This window comes from Anas acuta, chromosome 2, assembly GCF_963932015.1.
Source record: "Anas acuta chromosome 2, bAnaAcu1.1, whole genome shotgun sequence".
Classification (NCBI taxonomy): Eukaryota; Metazoa; Chordata; class Aves; order Anseriformes; family Anatidae; genus Anas; species Anas acuta.
The window spans coordinates 116,239,522-116,262,502 of record NC_088980.1 but is presented as its reverse complement, the minus strand read 5'-3'; the positions used below and the strand labels follow the sequence as shown (position 1 = coordinate 116,262,502).

The following is a 22,981-nucleotide window of genomic DNA, read 5'->3' as shown; positions in this document are numbered from 1 at the left end:
GGTATAGCCACATAGAGATATATTTGTGATATCTATACCCAGAACAGGGACAGGCTTCTCAGTAGTACAGCTAGATTTGAACTTTACTGCCCCAGTGATGGGGAGTAAGGGACAGGTGTGACGGAGCCAGAAGGAGGGTGCCACAGAACCAGGCACCACAGCGGTGCCAAGTGACACACATCTTGCAGAAGTCATGTGTCTCCCTTGCAAGTGTCTCCATTGGTAGACAGAGCTGCTTTGCCTCCAAATGAACAGGAAGTCTGGCTTTAAGGCACACTAAAGCTTCTTGAATTTACCTTTTTTTTTTTTTTTTTCCAACCCCCGAAGAGGTATAAAATCTGCCACTTTCTCATTCCTCGCTCCAATTAAATGCAGCTGTGGAGAAATTCATCTCATTCCCCTTCTGGTTTTTATTCCTTTGATACCACTCTCAGCAGTCCAGCCCCATGCTGGTAAAAATGGCTGATTAATGTCCCATGCCTATCACTCTCCTTTCCGATGCTGTTCTCCTATGAGAAACTCCCCAGTTTTTCCCTTCTCCCTTGTGCATCACACGCAGGTAACTGAAATACTTCACAACAGTCCCAGCTCAGAAAATGCTTCCCCTCCTCATCTGCCCTCCCCTCTCCAAATCCCCTTGTTCTTTCTCCCAAGCTGCACCTCCCAAGCTGTGTGAGCCATTTCCTAGATTTCTATTTGTGAGGATGGAAAGATGAAAGACAGAAATGTGCAGGAGAAAATACACTGATCTTCTAATATCTCCTCCTGCTTTATCCCTTTTCCTTTGCAATGCCCCGAAAACAGGCAAGAGAATACCACACACTTGTCAGCTTCAGAGTAGGGGAAGAGAAAAAAACATTCCTCCCTGAGCTGAGCATATGTCCTGGCATGGGTGGCTTCCCGTACTTCTTGGGGAGAATCCCTGGCTGCTCTGTTGTTCCTGTGGGGCACACAAACAGATGAAAACACTGCTGATATTTGTAGGAAAGTCAGGATGATCCTCATCCTCCTTCTCCAAGTGCTTCCATTATTTTTGCGTAGCCCTGCCTGCCTCCTTGGGAGGTTTCACCTCCTCAACTTGGCATAGGACACGAAACAGCCGTGATGCTCCACTCACATTGGCACCATGTGCTGTGGCAGTCTGCCAGTACTGATCCCCATGGCCATGTGTAGGGGAATCTCTGTGCTTTCAGCTGTGTGTCGTTGGAAATGTTTGGGTACAACAGTGCCCACCCATTGCCAACCTCCAGTATTCATAAGCACAAGATGTCCCCCAAAAAAGAAGCATGAGGAAAAAAAACCAACTAAACCAAACCAACCAACCAACAACAACAACAACAAAAAAGACCAACAACAACCTTGATTATGTGTTAATTAAAAATAAATAAATAAATAAATAAATGCAGCGTATCTGGGGGTATTCATTTAACTTCTGATTTTGAGTTTTTGAGTTTTCAGATTGCATTTCATTTTTCAAGTCCTCTTCTGTCTTCTCTTCTTCCACTGCCCTACCAATTCCCCCTCCATCCCAAACATAAGGCTGAGAAAGATTGTTTCCCCCTTTGAAATCTGAGAGTCTCTTCGTTCCTGGATATAAGGCTCTGAGAAATAAATATACTGAGAGGTGAGGTGGGGGAAGTGGCTTGGCAGCCCAAGAAAGAATGCAATAAACCAGTCATTTCCTTCCCAAGCATTAAACTCCACGCCCTAGAGTTAGTGGTCTTTATGACAGCCTACTCAAATAGGAAAGGGCTCTCAGAAAAGCGGAGGAGAAAGGTCCCATGTTTCAAAACTAATGCATGGACAAGGTGCCAAATGATTGCATTTCTTTCATTTGCCGCAAACTGAGTTAGCTTTGAGCTTGAAGGAGCAGGTTTTTAAGTACTGCTTCTGGGCCTGGCATGAACGCTTCTGTTGCCATAATGAGTCAGACATCAGAGGCAATACACACTAAAGGATGCAGGCCAACACCTAGGCAAATACAAGCGGGAAAGGAGGGCTTAGAAAATACAGGCACCTGACAGGGAAGAAGGACTCCAACCCCACAAATGTTTTGAAATGATAACCTCAATTTCCTGTGCTTCAGCAAATAAAATCACTTCAAAACAAAAACAATGAAAAAACCCCTCTAGAATCTGTGCAAGGTTAATTTGCCAGAGGCGGATTTTGTTCTGTTAATTGCCATTTGCCATGTACCAAAGCCACAGACCCCAAATGCTCTTGCACATTTCCCATCAGGCAAGCAGACACACGATTAAGAACATTTGAGCAGTCATCCTTAGGACCGTAAAAAAGATAAATCTTTAAATGAAGGGAAATTAATCTTCTGAGCCACAGAAATCACAGCCACAGATGCCCCTTCCGCTTGTCACCTGCCAGGGCTCCTGAAGGGCTGCTGGATGGCTGGGGGTAGGTAGCTGGCTCTGGGGACAGAATATGGGATGGAAAGTGCACTGATGGAAAACATTTGACACTGATTTGCACCCTGATTTGGTCTCCACTAGGAACTCCAGCCTAGAGACGCTTACTTGATACCTCCTGCTTATTTCAGCTATTGAGTAAATTTCATGATTTGTTCTTATCTGCCTCATTTTTTCCCCTGTTTTTTCTTCCTCATGAGTTCATTTTAAGACCATCCATCTTCTCCATCCCCTCTTTGAACTTTCATAATGATCTGGAGAAGTGCTATGTTTTGCACAGTGCTCTTCTTTATTTTCTGTTAGTCTCTCCAACACTTCATCAAACACAATTTTCATGAAGAAAGTATTTACTACAAGAAATTGTAATGATCTGCTAACCATCTAATACAAAATGACCAACTACAGACTTCTAACAGACCTCTCCTGTTTCTTCCTTTCTCTCTTAATAGGCTTCTTGCACCATTTCAGGACCAGCCTAACTTTGACAGTTTTATTAATGCAACTGATTAATGGGAATAATTTTAATTTTATTCTGACCAATGATTGTACTGACAGAGCCTCATCGCCATTATTGTAGTTGCATTGTTATGAAGATGACCTACACAAGTCACCTTTCTGATGAGACCACCACCACCAGACAAAGCACTGTGCAGCTACAAATAGATATCTCTTTTTTTTTTTTTTCCTGAGATGTATCACTGAACCTGCCTTCTGACTTAAAAATTAGAGCGACGTGTCACAAACTTTGTGTTATAAAGCCATGTGATGTAAAAAAAGAATCACCTCTACTAATGCACACAGAGATCAATAACCATGTTTAAAAACCTCCAGTACCTCAATTTCCATGGTGTTAGAGAGCACTAACACTATACAAGCCTAAATGGTGAGGTCACCACTCCGATGAGAACAAAATAACGAGGTCCGATACCCACAAAGAATTTGTATTCACATGCCATTGTTCTGGAGCCAGTTAATGATTTACCCAGATTAACTCCTGTGCCTTGTGGACATAATGCCACGGTTTCCCCCAAATGCATAGGTACACAGATATTGTGTAAGAATTTTGAAATAGATGATATTTTTAAGACTGCATAGTGGTTAAAAGCGAAGATCTTACAGAACATTAAAAATGTGTACATTTTCCGACCAGCCGTTATTTCACATGCAGTGCCGTAGTATGTCAGGTCATGCCTACTTTGTGTGATCCCACATACACGCTACAAATACTGAGAATGTGATAAAGCAGAAGGCTCATGATTAAGCTTTGATGTGAGGATGGATCCTGACTTTACTGTGCTGTTGAGGGTTTGTGGGCACTGAAGGGAATATGGAAAATTTGCTCAGGGAACTAAGGGTGTGACATTAGTGCAAGTCACCCAACAGTGAGGTCTTCCACACAGCCATGTCTACAATAAAGCAGTTTCCCCGCTAGTTAGATTAAAGCCAGTGTGGCTATGCTTCTTCTTCTTACTGCCACATTTTCCTTTGCACTTAATGATCTAATCACATCCTCTTTTTTCTACAGGGCCTTTGCCTCGTTCAGTGCCCAGGATGGATGGGACTCATTGAATAGGCATCTGCAGTCCGACAGTTTGTCTGCGGAATTGCCTGGAGCTTCAGATACATCCTTTGATTCTATCCCTGTCTGTGCCACAAAGTTCCTGTGTTAGGATACGGGGCTACTCACTTAAACGAAACCAAACTGGGCGCCTGACTCAAATCACTCGAGATCTCATTTGCAGAAGAGCTAAGCACTCATTGTGTGCAACCGGAGCAGAATGTTCCAAAATGCTAAGTGTTCAGGGAAAGGTAGATACTAGGAAGCTAAAACTTAAAATTAGGAGATGGTTTTAGCCATGATCTCCCAGGACTTGTCAGACAGCTGCCTTATGCACATTTCCTATCTGGACTGCTGAGACTGTTGCAGGACTCCCTGAAAAGAGAGTACCAGTCCCTGCTTCCAAAGGTTGTTGCTTTGGGTGGAGTCTAACTAGGCTTGCAAAGGCAGCTCTTTCATCTGAACTCTGTTGTGCCAACTCTGGATGCTCCAGAGCTCCTGGGGAGGTCACCTGGCTCAGGTCACCACCCCATGCTACAGACTTGGTGGGTGACCAATCTTTGTGGAAATCCCAGTAGCCCTGGTTTCCCACCTGAGATGCCTTCAGTTTTCCTCAGAAGGGTACCTGGCTTCTGGCTTACAGTATTTATTTGGCACAACTTCCTATAAACTATTAGAATAAAGCTGCCACCTCTGTAAGCATCCAAGCTTTATTCCTTCTTCCCATACATATGTCCTTCTCTACACTGCATCTGAATCTCCTCATCTCTCAGGGACAGAGAGAGAAGAGAGATCACTTGTCTAGTGCCCAGGGGAGACAAGGAGCACCTGGGGTGGCCCTGTTTATGCACTGCACAAGCCAGGTAGTCAAAGCTCTTCTGAGGAGAGGACTCAGCCAGCCTGTCCCTCCTAGACTACAGCCGGGTATTTCTGTACCCTTTTTCAGCAGTCCTTGGAGGATGAAAAAAAATTAGGCAGGACTATTAAAAGAGAGGGAAAGAGGTCAGCAGGTTGTGTCAGTGACTACAGGCTTTGCTGTCTGGGTGCTGTGCACATCACTTCTAACAGGGATCAGTGCAATCTGGCACTTAGGCAGCGTTACAGGGAGAGCGATTCTCTTCTGCAGCGTGCTACAGTTGCTTGCGCAGTGTCAGATTTGGTATCATTTCGACGTCTGGTCTGTGGCACACATCCATCTGTTGTAACTGAGTAGGTGTTGGGTGGGGTTGGCAGGAGAGGCTTGTTTAAGTGTTTGTTTTCATCCTGAAGGGGAACTGCAGCGTCAGCTCAGCAATTAATTAAATACTTGTCTTCTAAAAAAATGTGTGTACTGATATTCTAAACAAAGGGTGAGTAAGGCAGCTGGTGCTTCTCACTACAGAAATGTGAAGAATTTGTTCCCATTTCTCCTTGGTTCCATGCTTCATCAAGTAGCTTTCCCCACCAGGCTGGCACTCTGGTTTCGCCTCCTGACTGAGCCAAATGCCCCCTGGCTGAATTTGGATAGGCCACTCCATCTTCCATGCAGCAGTTCTCCTCTCTGTAAAATGCATCCAAAGTTAAACACCTCCTTCGTTAGAGGCTTTGAAACCTGCTGATAAAAAGTGCCGCAGAAGAGATGGCCGTCATTATTAATATCATGAACTTGTTGTGTGGTTATTCCATTGAAATAATCATAGCTTTCAATTAAGCTTTGGTGTCATCTACCCATAGCAGAAGAGACATGGTCTCGTGACACAATGGGAACCTAAAGTTGCCTCTCCAGGTAAACCTGTGTCCTTTGGGAACCTATTTCACTCATTTCACCCAGAACAGAGCACAAAAGCACTTTCCTCTGCTTCACGGCCTGCCTGTACCTATTCATAAGTGCACGGTGTACCAAGCAACACTTCCCCTCCATGTGTGACCAGGGAATGCTCCACCTGCTCTGTTTGAGCTTGTGGACAGACCCTGGTGTCCAGCTCTTTGCCTTGGGACAGTGACTCCTGCTGGCTTGTTTTCCAGTCTAGCAGGACACAGTTGTACTTTCCGTCTAGCAATCAGCTTTAACCCGATCCTGTCCATGGATCAAAGAAGTGATCGATAGGACTTATTGCCACCTTCAGCAGAATATTTATTTGGGAGCATGATAGATACCCAAGGAAATGGGGGACCTTCCTGCGCACAGCTAAATATATCCCATGTGCCTAACCCTGTGAAGTTCTGACCACCTCCACCAAAACCTGGGGACAGCAAGGGGTCATCCTGAGCAGCTCACAGACTGCTATTTTCTGGCTAGCAGGCCTGAATGCCAATTTCATTAATACCTGGGATATACTTAAAGATGTACACCCACCTGTGGGGATTACAGGATCTGCCCTTGTGAGCAGAGCAGTGATCCGGCTGTTCCCTTTTCTCCCCTCACCTTCTTACAGACACACAGCAATAGGCACTGCCCTAGAAGTCTCTGTAAAGGAGTTGGTGGGAAGATCCTCACCTGTTGCATGCTTCCTATTTCCTGGCAGCCCCTGGAAAGCCTAGCATCTTGGCACTCCCACAGGTTCATGATTTTGCTTCTAACATTACCAATCCTGTTGAACAAAACCATAAATCAAATACCAGGCTTTCACATGCAGTTTCTGATAAAATACTCTGGAAGAGCCAGACCAGAAGCATGCACTGGGGCACTGACTGGAAGGGACAAAATAGGACTTTCATTCTTGTTTAGGTAAATAACAGAAAAATGTCAATGTTGGCAATATCACTCTGACGTCACCTGTATTTTACCTATACTGACACTCTTTGGTACCAGAGGAAGGTGTAGGAATTAAATCCTTTATATTGGTGGATCAGGCTAGGAGAGGGGCTGTGTATTATTATTTCTTATCTTGCAGACTAAAGCACGTACTATATGTGGGAACAAAATTTATTGTTCTTTTCTCCACTGTGATTTGTGTCATAATAAACTTTAGTTTCTCCTCTAAATTATTTCCTTCTCTATAATTTCCTCGGGTGACTCTTGGACCCTGAAGTGCTACCAGTCACAAAATTACCAATCGGAGCATTTTGGACTCTAGTTATTCACAAGAAACTTGTACTCCTCACATCCCACAAACACTGTATTTGCAGTAAGATGAAAGGAGCACTCTGTGCTTTAATCATGCCCTGTTCATTTCCATAAACTAAGATTTCTTTTCATTCAAGTGGCTCTCCATTTCTTTTTTTTTTTTTTTCTCTTCATTTGTGAAAAAAAAAACCTCTACCATCAAATACCCCCATACTGAACTGAGCATTTTTCACTAGCAGTTTTGCAGCAGAACATGACCATTACAAGAAGAAGAGAAGGAAAAGACACAAGAACAGTGAAAACAACCTTTGGATTACAAAAATCATTAATTCAGCTGTAATACTGGTGGTGCTAGATGTGGCTTTCTCCAGATTTGCTTTCAGGAAGTCCTCACCTCCATCAGATAGCTTGAACAGCCCATGATAGCAACTCCATTCTGACTACATCCTAGCAGAGTTTTTCTCCTTTCTCTTTTTCTACTTCTCCCACTTCTGGCTTTCTCACTTTTCTACTCGTCTTTTTCTTCCTTGTCTCCTCTCATCTCCCTGCTTATTCTTTGGGAGAAAATTGCTTTATTCTCTATTCTTTATATTCTTTTATTCTATTGCTTTATTCTTTATTCTTTGGGAGAACATTGCTCTGGCCATGTCAGTTTGCAAAGGTAAGGAAACCCAGATAGAAACATGTGGGAGTGATGGTTGCATCCAGTATGGGCAGAAATACAGAAAAGCTGAGTGAATTGTCCAGGAATAACACCAGTTTCCTTGATGGCAATGGGCACCCCGCGGCTGAGCACACCCAGCACAGGGTGAGGAGCCCAGCTGCAGTGCAGGAGCCCCTCACGCTGCCTTTAGGCTCTGTCCATAGAAGCTGGGCACCACTGCCCCTTCAGCTGCTGCTCTGCTCTCAGCTGACACGTGAAGTAAAGCCTTAAGAGGGTTTTCATAACCTGATAGCATAACCTTTGGTCCCCAACTTTTTCAGCCTTGTCTTGCTCTGGGTGACTGAGGGGGCAGACAATTTTGTTGATTTGATTACATCCAAATACCACACCTTATTGTTCAGATAATTCATCAAAGTATCAAAAAATACCCTCAGGGTCTACCTGGGGGTATTCTGCTGCCACCTTTGCTAACCTTGCTAACCTTTCACTTTTCTTTCTCACTACACTTCCTTTCTATTTTAAATCAAACACCAGAGCAGATTTTTGCGTCTTCCCCATTGCTGCTAGATTTCCCCAATAATAGTTTTTTTTCTCCTCTTGTGAGAAAAGCTATGATAGACTTTCCAAAATCCCCTCTAATGTTTATATTCTGCATAATCCATGGCTTCATTGAGAAACTTCAAGATTCTTTTTAGGAAATTAAAAAGTCATACTTTTCCCTGACTGGCTTCATCAAGTCTAACATTAAGCTCATCTGCAGGTTTTATAACTCACTCCCTTGTAGTTCTTCCATTCTCATGTGTGTGAGATTATCTTGATTTTAAAGTAAAACACTTGCCACATTCCATTTAGCTGGTATAGCAGAATATTATAGATATTTCTAAGGGAAAGTTGCATGATTTTCTCAACAGCTATCAGCCTTGATTAATGCCATCTGCTCTGGGAGGCTTGTAACTTTAGCATGTCAATCCTGTAGTTTCTCTTTTGATACCTCGGTGTTTGACAGACCCTCATCTTTGGTAATTAAAATAAATATATAGAGAGTGAAGATATTTCCAGCCAGTACAGACTGATGGGACAATATAACTTAGGCTCTGCAATACACTTGTCATTTTTTAATTGCCCCTTTGATCCAGCAAATCCACTAATTCTCTTTCAGATACTTGTATTTCTCAATTGTTTGTAGAGATGTGTCTGTTTGCTTTTGAAACTTCCTCTCCATCCTCCTGGTTCCCATCTTTCACCTTCCTTTGCCAGTTTACGTTCCTTTCTGTCGGGTTAGCCAGGGCTAGATTTCCTTTTCCTGAAGGTTACCTGTTTGGTTCATCATACTGTGTTTGTTTTTTCTTGCCTTCCTGCTTCCTTTTTGGTTTCGGGGTATGCATACCTTCTGTGATGCAATTATGGTATGCTTAAGTAGTTCCATGCTGAGGCTCAGGATTGCAGTGTCTTCACTTCTGACTCGTTTCTTTCTCTGTACTTCTCTCCAGCCCTCCCCTCCCTCCAAATCCAAGAAATTTAAGGGATTATATTTTAATTGCAGTATAATTTAGGTGCTTGCTGGCTATTGGATTTCTCTCTCCACCCTGGAAGGCTTTGTGTGATGTTTTGTGTTTCTGGTGCTGTACTGGCGCGGGAGGTATTTGCATTAGCTTCTTTATTTAAGGCTGGCCCAGACCCAAGGCTCTACACTTCTAGATACTGCATGAAACCCAGTCGTGACACAAACAAGTGACAAATGCAATTTCAAACAAAGGTCCTGCCAAAGCACTTTGAGGGGAAATGACAAATTAAGATTGGTCAGACTGTTTGATGCTGGAGCATGCTTCAATAAGTTCAAGGGCACCACCGAGTTTTGGAAAAAATCTGGATGTGTTATCAGGCTGGCATTATCCAGGAAGGGAGGAGTTGCTTTGTTTTTTCCACTGTGATCTTGTTTAACTATGTTTGTTAAACAAGAAACTGGGGGGAAAAAAAAAAGGAAAAAAAAAAAGCAAGAAAAATCCTGGTTTAAAACCAACAGACACACATGCTTTGTTTTAGCATCTCTCTGCCATGGTAGGACAAACAGCTTTAATCAGTTTCAAAACAAAACAAAGCGAAGCAAAAAACGTGCACAGCTCTGGAACCCAAAGGGAAAAAAAGGCATTTACAGAAAAATGCCAAGAGCACTGAGAAGGAATGAAATGAGAAGGTCGGGGAGGAAAGAATTGACATCTTGCCTTCTGCTCACACGCTGAAAGTAAGGGTATTATCCACAACTGGGAGAGACAGTGGGGAAAAATGAGGAAAAGTCATGCAAGGCCCCAAATACAAACAGCCTGCATACAGAAGGTGGCCATAAATTACACCAAATTACTGGGCTGCAAAGCTACAGCCAAGTCCTCACAGGTCCAGCGTGGAGTGGGGGAACTGAGAGCATTTCCCATCTCCATGCCACATCCCAGCTCAGCTCTGGGCAAGAACTCACTGCCCTTCCCCACCAGGCGGCACCCCCCAAGCTACACCTGCAGTTTGGAGGTGACAAGTGCCACCACACACAGCAGGGGACACTTTAGAAAGAGTGTCACCGAATTCCCCAGGTGGAAGTGGCTGAAGTCCCACAGCATGGCAGCATCGCATTCACTGGGCTTTGGCTTTAAAAGGAGATGTGTAAAGGAGAAGAATAGCACCGATGTATTTTTAGGACACAGAAAATTTTTATAAAAAGATACGTATTTTGAAACTGACCCTTGGAGGCCTGTTTAAAAGAGCTTGAAACTATCTGAACTACATAAGGAGGAAAAAAAAAAAAAAAAGGAAAGAAAAACATGCCCATGAGGGCTGAAAAATCACTTCAGTAATAGATGACTTTTAACTTTACATCAGAAAATGTTTGGCAGGCATAATTTTAAAGTGTTAGGGAAATGTGTGTGATAACTGCTCGGGTGAAAGAGCAAATGTAGTCCACAGTGAGATTTATCAAATGTTCACATAAGCAGTCAGAATCTGGCAGGGCCAGCTGCCGGAGAGGGACAAGGAGGATCACAGCTCTGAACTTTGAAAATCTAATGAAGCCCAGTGATTTCTCACAGGAAATTTTTCTTTGAGCATGTTCATGTGTCGTGGGAATGCTAGGGAGCAGAAGGCTCTGAAAAAATGCCAGCTATAAGGCACGAGGGAAACAAAACCCTACATGACCTACTGAAGGCCAAACCACCCTTTCCCTCTTTTAAAGCCACAAAGATTCTCGATGCACCAAAACCCTGAGCCTTATTGTATTCTCCTCAAGTACACAAACAGGCCTGTAGACATGACTGGGGTTATCAGGAGGGTCTTGCAGGATTGGTCCCTTTTCCAAGAGACCCGAAGAGCATTGAACAATCTGAGGTCTGTGTGGGATTATGAAGGCAGTGCCACTTGGGGTTTTCATGGGAACAGTACCTGACTATCTGCTCGCAGAAGAAAAGAGGGACTTCAAAGCAAAGAGTTACAGGGCTTGGAGGAGAATGGCCGGAGGAAGAAATGCAGCTTAAAGCAGAATTTAGCTAACCCTGGTTTTGCACCACAACTATGTAAGCAGCTTGCTTTTGCTGTCCTGCTACAGTTGCATCCTAGCAAAGAAGTGCACAATTTCAGCACCTTTTGTGTCACAAGATGCTTTAAAAAGGTAGGTTTTATAGCTCAGACACCTCAGAGATCTTTCCCCGTGCTTAAGGCATGACCATTTTCCAATGCGATGACATTTGGGAATGTGTTTTCATGTGAGGTTCCTTGCAGCATGGAGCCATAGCAGCTGGGTAGCCCTCAGATCCCATGTGCCAGAAATGATGGGACAGTCAAACCTCTGAGGTGCCCCAGACCTGAACTGGGCTTTTGGAGAGTGCTGGATATGCTAGAAATGTGTAACAGCCAGGCCTAGCTGCAAATGTCTGAGGAGGGAGCCAGATGGGTGAGTCTTCTGTTCTTTGTGAGAGTCTTGACAGGTTGTGGATAATTAGTTCATTTAGACTGGAGACAAGCCAGCACTACCTTAGCCTTGATCCCACATGCCTGAAGTATGAGTGGGAGTGGGGGGTACCCAGCACCTCCCAGGAACAGGCTGTGTCCTACATGTCAAAAGCTGGAATTTGATTCTGTTTCTCACTTTCAGCAGGACTGTGCTGGTTTTCCAAGTCCCTGAGGATGCATGAAAGCCATGTGTCTGTTTGGCCCAAATCGGTTGTAACTCATACTTTCCATATGAAGTTCACCATACAATAACAAAGAGAAATGACTTAATTGAATTTGTTTGGAACCCAATATCAGAGCAGTGTAACAAATAGAAAACAGTTCAGTGCTGTGCAATCAAACAGTTAGGGAGAAGTTACAAATTTCAACACGCATGCAGCTGCATTGTGGAAAAACAATCAGAACTACTACATGCAATATGGTTGTGCTTCCATAACAATTTCCATCCAGGCATAGAGAAACACTTTGCATATTTTACTTGATATTTCCCAGCGCTGTTTCCTGGGACAAAAGGGGGAGCTGCGGATCTCTGCAGCTGAGTGATTAGCCCAGGGTCACAGGGCAGGAGATGTGGAAGCAGGACTTTGGACTCCTGGTGATGTACTTTAACCACACGACCATCCTTCAGTCTCCTTCACGCTGATGACTTTGGAACTAGCTTTAAAAGATCCAGTGAGACGCAATGATGGGAGTGCTAGATAGCTGCACTAGATAGCCAGAGGCAACAAAAATGATTAAAGACATGTGGGGGTATTTCTAAACAAAAAGATTAAGACCAGAACTATTTTATTTAGAAAGGAAAACAGTAAAAGATGATAGAATTGAGGTATATAAAATAATGAATGGTGTGAAGGAGAAATCAGATGCCCTTCATAAAACAAGAGGGCACCTAATGGAATTTAAAAAGGCATTAGCTTATAAATGGGTAAGGATATCACTCTCCAGCTTATCTCTAAGCAACCCATGTAACTCTCAGTTGCAGTATATTGATGTAAATGGTTCAATAAGATTAAGGAAAAAAGGAATGATTATATATAGCCAGTAATAAACACAGAAGATTTGGGGGCTAAAGAACATACTTCAAAGCTACGGTTTTGTCCTGAAAGAACCACCTCTTTTCCTGAGGAAGAGCTAACTCTTCTCATTCCCAGTTGAGTCTCACCTGTCCGAGTGCAGAAGGCCCAGCAAAAGCTGCAGCTGCTTTCTCAAATGTCCCCAAAAGAGGAGCACTCCTGCACACACGCTTTTCAGGAAGCCTGTTCCTCAGAACAGCACCAACAACCTTAGAGATTCAGTTCTGCTAATACCCAAAATCACGTCCCCATCTTGCCCCCAGGAACACCAAACTATCTTTGTACCACAAAGCCCTGTCCAACACAGACTGTAAGCCTGTCTAACCCCTTTCCTGACATGCTATTTAGAACGAATCAGGCAACTGTATATAAATGGTGCCAAATTTGCCTGCTGGTGGCAAGCTAGGAAGGCCTGTGCTTTCCTCGTGTGAGTGATCCTTAGTGCTGGGAGTATCTCTCTTCAGTGTTTAGAAAAGTGTTTGAGGTAATGGGCACATAAACAGTTAAAAAACTTCCAGTGATAATTTCTGACAACTACTCAGCACTGGTCCCTGGTGTTGAATGGTCATGCTCTCTGAGCATGTTTCTTTATTAAGTCTTTCCTCTCCTTGTTATACAGTGTGATGAAAATGAATCAGAGAATCAGAGAACATCCCAAGTTGGAAAGGACCTGAAAGCATCACTGAGTCCAACTCATGTGGAAGGGAGTGAGTTGAGCAAGTGAACTCATGATAAAATGAATGTTACTAAACAAGTCAGAGGAAAACAATAAGCATGAAGGGTTTGACTTGAAGAAAAAAAAGAAAAGAACTATAGAAAAAGAAATAGTTTTGCAGCTGGAACAGAGAAAAAATGAAGGATATATCTACAGGGCAAATCAGAAATTCTCCTCACGGACAAACACATGCAACATTTTCACTGATCAGAACAACAGGCATTGACTGTGGATTTTTTCCTGTGAAAAATTCAGATGATTTTTTAGATTCTATTTTTTTTTCTGTCAGATGGTCTTTCTCATACTTCTATTTAATTAAAATTCAAAATAAATAGTGGCTTCCAGTTGTGAGAAGGATCTGGTTTCAGTTTTATAACAGAATCCCAAATTGCTTTTTGACAGATGTGATTTTTTAAATGAAAATGTATTTTTTTGCTTAAGGAAAGTAAACTTTTTTTCCACTGACAGAAATGCTGATGAAAAAAACCTTAGTTAACTATAGCCTATTGGGTCAGTGCAGGTAAGCTCACCAAGGTAAAGGACTGGCTGGGCTTTCTTTGTAAGTCTTCTCCAAGAAGCTGAAGCTTTGAAGACATGCCCAAAGCAGAATATTAGCGAATTAAAGGTATCTCACTTTAAATTGCATCTTCTAGATGTTGTATCAGAATGTGTTCTTGGACACAAACACTAAACAGGGACACATTTATTGTCACTTAGCTTGAGCAGATTTTCTCTCTGGGATTTACTACCTATGTATACTTAATGCTCATATCTCTTTCCAGACTGTGTTTTGCTAACTTGGACACTCAAGCACCTTTGCACCTCCTTTCACAAGACAGATACTCCACTCCCTGGTCATCCTTTTAGCTCTGGTTCCAGCTCAAGTTCATCGTTCCCCAGGATGGATGCTCTGAGCTGCACACCCTGCTCTAGATTGCTTCACCGGTGCCTTACGCAGAACTATTAATATTTCTTCGTGTCTGCTGGAAATGCCTAGCCTGGGACAACCTCCCATAATTTCTGCCCAGCCAAATCACAATGGGATTTCACAGTTCTTTCAGGAGAACCAAAGGCTAGGACAGATGAAGCCTGGCAACTCTTGCTACAGCAGTAGGAGACAGTTTTGTCCCCACACCAGCTGTGTGTTTGACAGAGGCCACCACGCTCACCCCAAGCCAGGAGTGGGCTGCATATAGGTGAGCCGACGCACTGCCAGTTACAGCCCCACATCACAGCTGTCCTGTAAGTCATCTGGAAGTGTTCCTGTGAAAATAAAGGAAACCCCATAGATGCTCACGCTGAACCCAAGGTCTGGGGCCACTGGTGCTGGCTGAGGGGGAATGACTGCAATTGTACAGGCCTCACTTGGGAACCACAGGCAGAAAGTCTGGGTGAGACAGAGTTCCTTCCCTGTCAGAGGGGACAACCTTCTTGTGCAGTGCTATTTTTATTTTATTTTATTTTTTTCCACAGGGCTGTTTCTTATTCAGTGCGAGTACATCAGGCAAGGAAAAAAACAGTTGAGTAAAAGCCACTAAATAAATTGTCAGGGTGAGTTGTCCCCTGCCCCGACAAGCACTTCTAAGGTTTGTATCCCTCACCTGTAGACTTCGGCTACAAATAAACCACCTGCAAAGCCGCATTTGTGCTAACCTGCCAACCACATCAAACCGGCAGCTTCCTTTGCCAGTGGGGGCAGCCAGCCCTACGAGCAGCTATCAGGAGGTTATCAGGTGAGCCATTTATTTCATAAACACGGGCTTAAAGTGACTGAACATGCATCGGCACCCACTTTGGTGCAGTTGGGTATGGGATGATTGGATTTCTGCATCAAAAGCTCGATTAAAATTCACAGCAGACAACCCAAGATTATTAAAACTACGATGTACATCATCAACGTGGAATGTGCTCATGGCTTTCACGAATATTTAAAAAAGTGCTCAAGGTATTATCAGCTAGAAAGGTAGTAGTTACTGCCTCCCCCTGCCCATACGCATTCTCTAAGCGTATAAATATATTCAACACCTTTTAGCAGAGAAGTAGGGAAAGAAGACCCTACTCTGCCTGCACAAGGAGTAAAGCAGACAAAATAAAAATGAAGATCTGCATTTTATATTATTCACCTTTGATATGAAAAAAAATAAAATTAATTTGTATTCTACAGAAAGTAGGACAACAGCAATCTGTATTTTAGCACAGTAAGGGAAATTAATTCTTTGTGAAACAACACAGAAGTTGATGGAACTATACCAGAGATTAAAGTTATCCAGGCTGTAAAAAGAAAACATAAATACAATGCAGACCAACAGAAGAGATTCCATTTAAAGTAAGAGTTATGTTTCTGTCAGGAAAACAAAAAAAAAAAAAAAGAAAAAGAAACAACTAACTAAATTTGTTTCCTGGAAGGAGATCCAACTTGGCTCCATTGCAGCAGTGTAAAAGTGTCCAAAATAAGTAACAGCAGGCATCTCTGCTAAAATTTGCTTCTGATCAACATTATTTTTCCTCTGGTACCAGCGCAGAGCTGAGCATATATTGCCAGTGAGGCACAGAAGTTTACTGCACAGAATGGGAAAAAGGGGGCTAAAGCTCTGGATTTTAAAGCTCAGCTCAGCCAGTGAACCAATGCATGGTCTTAAACAATTCACATGCTTTCTGTGAGGCTAACTCCCACCTAAATGCTTTAATTTATGAACACATAAGGTGTTCATCGAGGTGGGACCCTCACTGAAGGAGTGTTAGCAATACTGGGCGACTATCAGCTCCTGAAACAGCAGCATCCTACTGAGTCCAGCTGATGAGTAGTTACACCAAAGCAGGAACTTTACATCGTGTTTTAGTGGCCGTGATTTGTATATACCAGCACACATTAATAAATGAAGAGCAAAGCACCATAATCACAATCTGCACATCTGTGTCTGTTTTACGGTATCCTGAAAATGTTTCTAAAGTAGCTCGACTACAGAAAGCAGGAATATCTTTCCTTCCCAGCTGGGCTTATGCGAAATTGTGCCCGACTGTGACTAGCAGATATGATATTTTGTTAATTGTGAGAGACCCCACTTTGAATAATGTCCTCACATTTGCTATGATCAGTGAGTATTTCCTTTCACGACACATTTTCTCCATACATAAACTTAACATAATCCCATAAAAAGCCTGCGTGTGCAGTTCTTCTACATGCAGCCTTTCCACTGTGCAGGGGAAGGGCTGGCTTTTCTATACACGATAGTCATGCGATTTTTTCATTTCTGCGTGAGTGAGACCCACAATGAGTGGAAGCCTGCCTCATGCAAAATCGTTTGCTCTCAGGTTGTTCCAGCCTAAAACCGAAGGCTTCATTCGGAGACATCTGGCAAGTAGCGCTTCTCAGAAGCCAGCAACAAAAGCTGCACTAGACATGAGGAAATTGTTCATTAAAGAAACAATACCAAAAACCAACTAGGGAACTATGCCGATGTGACAGATGAAATTGTAACGAAAAGAACAGAAACAATCCAGAGCCAACACAGTCCCAAAGTTTTGCAGTAAATTGTCTTTTGAAAATGAGATGTACGCCAAATATCCTCCCTAAATTCTCACATCTAATTCGGTCGTGTTCAAAATGGAATTTAAATGGAGGCGCTTTCTGAGGGACAGAGCAACACCTAAGGTCTGAATCTGGCTCAAATCCAGAAGAATTCTCCTGAAATCAACGATTACAACAGTGCAAATCCGCAAGAGATCTAAATCTGTCCTAGCTGATTCCAGATCTATCTTTTATTTGCTATATGGCTTGAGGCAAGTCAGTGACCTTCTTTTTATTTCTCAGTTTCTCCATCCGTAAAATGGTGATAATACCGCTTGCAATACATGAAGGCTGGGGGGGCGAGTTCTGTAACATGGTCTGGATGTGAAAATTGCTTGGGATAAGTTGCTTGTGGTCACCTCTACCACCTCTCTTGGCTCTTTATAATCTTAATACTCATCTTTTCACTGGCTTGCATATTTCTCTTTTGAAAACCATGAGCCGTAGCCTGAAACCCTCACTCAAGTTTTCCGCTCTTTAACTCCACAGCGGGATCCACAGGAGAAAACCGAGGGTGAAATTTGGTCCTTGGCCCCCCCAAACAACAACGACCTGCGAGGCTTTTTGCAACGAAAGGCTCAGTGCAGGGAGGTCTCGTCCCCCTCTGCCCGGGCTGGGGTCCGTCTCGGTGCGTTTTGGCAGAGCTCGGAGCGCCACACACCAACAGAGGTGGCAGCTCTGCCTCCCCTCGCACCCGAATCACGCATCTCTAGCAGTGAAACCCCCAAAAAACCCCAGGCTGAGCACACCCTCGCCCTGGCAGCTAGGAGAGGGACCTCTAGCGTGTGCTGCCGGCTCTGGCCGGGTGCTCGGGGCGGCACGAACACAGCCGAGGCACCGCAGTCATTTTCAATGCGCCAGGGGAAGTTTCGCTGAGTGCCTCCCAACTACTTCGCAAGCATCCTCGCACGGGAGCAGCTTAACCCAATCGGCATCAATTAAAGTTCCACTTTTAAATTATTATTTTTTTTTCTTTTTTTTTTTTTTCAGCCCTTTTCTTTCCTCCCCCGGCCAAGGCACCGACTCCCTTGCCTACCCCCCCCGCCTCTTTTCCCCCTCTGGCTCGCCCTCCCCCGGCGGCCGGCGAGGGAGGGATTTAAGGCGAAAAGTTGCGTTTTGGGCGAAGCGCTTGTGACAGCGAGGACGCGTGAGGGAGAAGAATAATAAGCGAGGAAGGGAAATAATAATCATAATAACAAACGGCCGGGCCCCCACACGCACCGGGCGATGCCCGAGGCGCAGCGGGGAGGCTCCGCGCCTCGGGGGCCGGAGGGAGCAGGCGGGGGCAGCGCTGCGCCCATTTTTCATGTGCCCCAACAATCCCAGCACGCTCGGTGCCCGCGGGGCATTCTCGAATAAACTTGTATCTGGCTGATTGAAAACAGGCGGCGGACGGCTCTTTTATTTATTATTATTATTATTTTTTTTTTTTTTGGAGGGGGGCGCAACGGCCGGTCCCGCGGCGCCTCAGCCCCCTTGGGGTGGGGGGGGGACACCGCGGAGGACGGGCTGCGGGGCCGCGCAGAGGGGGGGTGAAATGGCCGCGGGGCCGCCTCCCCATCGCCAACAAAGGGCGCTGAGTGCGGGGGGGGGCTCCGGAGGGGCTGCGTGAGCCGCGAGGTGCCCGCAGCTCCCCGCCGCGCACACAATGGCGGCCCCCTCCCGCCGCCCGCCGCCGAACAATGCGAGGCGCGCACCCCCCCCCCCGCGCAAACACGGCCGATGCCATGAAACAACCCCCCCATCACCAGCACCAGCACCACCACCGCACGCACACACCTTGGAGGGGCGGCGGGGAAAGGAGGAGCCCCCACCAGCCGTCCGCCTCCCTCCCTCCTTCTTCCCTTCCCTTCTTTTCCCTTCCCTTCCCTCCCTTCTCTCCCTTCCCTTCCTTTCCCTTCCTTTCCCTTCCCTTCCCTTCCCTTCGCCGCCTCCCCGCGGCGCTGCGCGGGTTGCGCGGGGGAGCGCGGCGGGCGGCGAGGCGAGGGCGGCCGCGTCCCCGCGCGGGGTGCGGGCTGCGAGCGCCCCGGCACATGCGTGGAAAGCAGCGGCACCCTCCGCAAAACAACAACACGCCCGGGCAGCCCTTACCTGGAACATCGCCGCCGACAAACTCTGTCCCTCTTTGCCTTTTTTTTTTTTTTTTTTTTTTCCTCCTCTTTTTTTTTTTTTTTTTTTTCCCCCCTTTTTCCCACCGCCCCCCCCCACCCCCCCTCCCCAAACTCACACACTTCCGATATTTCTCTCTCCCGGCAGCGGTCTGCTCTCCTCGCTACACCAGAGAGAAATGCAATAGCTTGGCTAAGGTAGACAGAGCAAAATACAGAGAATAGTTGCTCCAGGGCTTTGAAACCCCTCAAGGCAAGGATCAGGATACAATTAGCTCATGTCTCTACCTCCAGTCTGAATCAATCTCCGAAATAAAAGTTAAATTAAATTAACTGATCACACGGGCATAAAATTGATCTCCTTCGAAACGTGCATATAGATAGATATATATATATATCGCGTCTAATTTTTTTTTTTTTTTCGGATTTCATTTTTTTTTTTTCTGTGTGGAAAAAACAGTCTCATTCCAGCCTCCAACTTGCTTTTTACTCTCCTCTTGCACAGAAAAGCTGATTTTAATCGTTGTGATTAGTTTTGATGTAACGTTTCCGCGGGCGATTTCTGCAAATGGATGGAGTGTTTCTTTGCCAGAAGAGGGAAAAGCAGCAGATGATGATAATTATAAGGATTGTTGGTTGTTTCTTTCTTTCTTTCTGCCTCTCTCCTTCTTTTTATTTGTATTTAGAGCTGTCTCTTCACTTTCCCGAGCTGACCTGACATTGCCATTGCACTAAGGTCGCACAACTTGTTGATTAGGATCACCTCCCGTTTTGATCGAGGGATATGTGATAATTTGGCAGTGGAGCAACACATTTTCTGTTCCCTTGGCTATATAACTTCCCAAATGACGTGTATAAAAATAAGCACATGGAGTCTGCTTTGCCCCAATCAAGTCTGAATCAATGCCTGGGGGTGATACACAAACTCATTTCAAATGTTCAACCATGCAGAATTGCAAAAAAGATTGAAGGAGTTGCATTGCATTTTTTATTTTATTTTATTTATTTATTTATTTTTGGAAGCAGTAAAATTAAAAGAAAACAAATCCTTGTAAGCAAATCCAGGAATTTACCACTTAGCTTCATGTGACATTGCTCACAAATGCTACTAACTTTCTTTCCCCAATTATCCAATTAAAATGGAGCCCTGCACGTTTCCTGTTCTTCAGCCGGGAGTTTGCAGCTCCCTTCTCCTGATGAAAATGAAACCAGGGATAACAAAATAATTTGGAAATCTTTCTCCTGACCGGGGTTCACTTATTCTGCCTCCCACTTACACTCCCACTCCATTGCACGTTGCATCGTTCAAAGCTCCTGTGTATAGAAGTCTTCTTTTTGTTTTTGTTACACTGGGCTATTTTGTCATAAACCCATGGGTCACCTCCCATTAGTGTCACATCCTTGCAGTACACTTTTTTGAAACGGTATGTTTCTAAGCACTTCACAGTCCATTAATTCAGAGACTCTGCTGACATTTCTTGTGAAAAAGACCAGGCTGTGAGGCCAAAGCTGCCCAAGAAAGCCCCCGAATGATACCAGACATATCCAGCAAATACCTACAGTTAGCTTTTTATTTGTGTTTATTATTTTAAATAAAATAATGCAAAATATGACAATTGCCTTTTCCTCATAAGGCAGTTGATGTAACCTAAGGAATGAATAATTCTCTTGCTTAAAAGTAGATCCAACCCAATCCACTCTTTTTACCTTCTTTTTCTCTCTAAACACAAGAGTAATAATGTGGTAGCATTTCTCACGTAGGAATCACATCATTTGCAACTGCTTTGCCATTGTGATATACCACATGTAGATATATTGTGTTGATTAATCGAGAGTGGCTGACAGAAATTAAAAGGAAAAAAATTAAGGAACCACACACTTTCAAGCCCCAAGAAATACTGAACCTAGCTTCATCTGCAATTTTTAATTTTTAATATTCTTCCAAACAAACCAGTAGCACACAGGGGGAACACCTCCCCTCAACCATTTGTGCCTTCCCGACTTGTTTTTTTGTGGACCATGGTCACTGCAATTCTTACTGATGTTATGCAGCTTTAGCAACTGAGTCACTTTTAAGAACTTAACGCTGGTTTAATAACTTAAAGTCTTACGGCTCGTCAGTGAAATGCAGTAAAGAAAATGCTCAAAGTTTTCCATCCAGTTGAAGTGAGTAGTTTATAGAGTTCAGTAGACCTGTGTCTTGACCCAACTTTATTTCTGGCTCACTGTGTGTCACTGCAAAAATTTTTATGTCTCTCTGTATGTGACTGTTTTAAATGCTTCACTGCTCTTCTCTTTCTAATAAATAAATAAAGCAATGCCAGCAGCCTGGTACTCATTAGCGACCTGCATAATACAGAGAGAAAATCAGGAAGGGAACAGATTTTAATTTTAAGCTTGCATGTGGCTGTTAGGGAGAAAGGTGAGGGAAATAGAAATGTACCTTCCTTTAAAAAGGCAAAAAATATTATTATGCTTTATTTTACCCACACTGAAGGCTTTATCAAATTATGCCAACAGTAGGTTAAAAAAAAAAAGAGAGAAAAAAAATATTTTCTTCAGAAGCAATAAAATGTTTTCATTACCTCATGAAGGCTCATTTGGTAAAACTTTCATCTCTGAGTCAAAAAATGATGGGCTTAAGTCTCACATCACATTTACAGGGTAGGGGACATGCACAATGGGGGTAGCTGCAAACCATGGTGGGTAGTAGATATCTACTAGTAGATACAGGGGTAGATACCTCTGCCTCCGTTTGTCTGCTGCCATTCCATGGCAGGACTGCAGCCTCCTCCTTCCCATTATATGATGGTGAAAAATATGCATGCACATAAGTTAGATCCTCAAAGAAGCCAAGGTTAACGGTTACGCTTAAATACCATCTGCATCTCTTTTTACATGCAAATTAAACATTTCCACAGTACTTTCTAAGCAGGGCAGAGGAAAGACCCAGCCTGTGGTTATCCTGCCCTCTCCCTGCAGCCACTACCCGCAGCCCTCCTTCCCTCAGCTCAGGCCTCAATTTACTGCTGGCGTGGCCCTGCTCTGACCTGCAGATGTGTTTTTGACATCAGTACAGTTCACAAAAAGACAGCCTAGCTCATAAGGGCTGTCACACATATATATATACAAATATATATATATATAAATATGTTAGCAGTGTTTACCTTTATCAACTGCTCGGAGGTAATTTGCATGTTAAGGAGAATGCATTAAACCAAATTCTTTTCTATTTTACTCGGAGTTATCTTTTTTTTTTGAAAACAGGTTTACATAAAACTTCATTGTGTTTGTGCATTATAAATATTTTACTGATGCTGAATAGCAACCTTAATGAGCACAAACTGAGTTCAATATTTGATTTCTGAATTTTTGCTCAAATCATCACCTGTTCCTAATTAGCCTCTGGAAAACTATAGTAGTTTTGCTGCATCATTGTCAATGTTAACAGTTTGGAAAATTGCAGCTTTTGAAGAGGCAGGGTTTCCAACGGCTGCGGATCATATGTGTCCACTTGCTAAAGGGCATTATTTCTGATTTATCTGTAATCCTGTCTGGAAACAAATACAGGGGCTCTTCTCAGGAAGGCCCTCATGTCAGCTTGACCTTCTTTTCAAAGTTTCCTCCTGCAGGTCGGTAGGTTTTATATATGTATCAATCTCGCTTCAAAAATATTAAGAAAAGCTGGTTAGTGTGGAAATAAAGGCTAGCAACAGTTGCCTACACTACATAGTTTGTAAGTGATTCCTTCTCCTTTTTAGTAAAAATTAGAGGATTTTAAATTGCATGCAAAGGGGGAGATTTATGAACACAGTTTCTCCGGATTTGTTTTCCCCAAG

The 22,981-nt window shown here is 43.8% G+C and overlaps 1 protein-coding gene across 2 annotated transcripts in view; it reads right to left on the bottom strand.

Annotated features, from left to right (window-relative positions):
* The window catches only part of KCTD1 (potassium channel tetramerization domain containing 1), a 98,445-nt gene extending 79,156 nt beyond the window's left edge, over positions 1-19,289 (bottom strand). Inside the window, exon 1 of one of the 2 annotated variants that reach the window (XM_068671837.1) lies at positions 19,264-19,289. Coding sequence is in view for 1 of the 2 variants with exons in the window: in XM_068671833.1 (XP_068527934.1) it covers positions 19,126-19,134 (9 nt within the window). In the remaining variant the exon portion in view is untranslated. Of the gene's footprint in view, positions 1-19,125; positions 19,148-19,263 lie in introns of those variants that run through there. The other variant, XM_068671833.1, reaches the window with a different exon arrangement.
* Between the last annotated feature and the right edge of the window lie 3,692 nt (positions 19,290-22,981).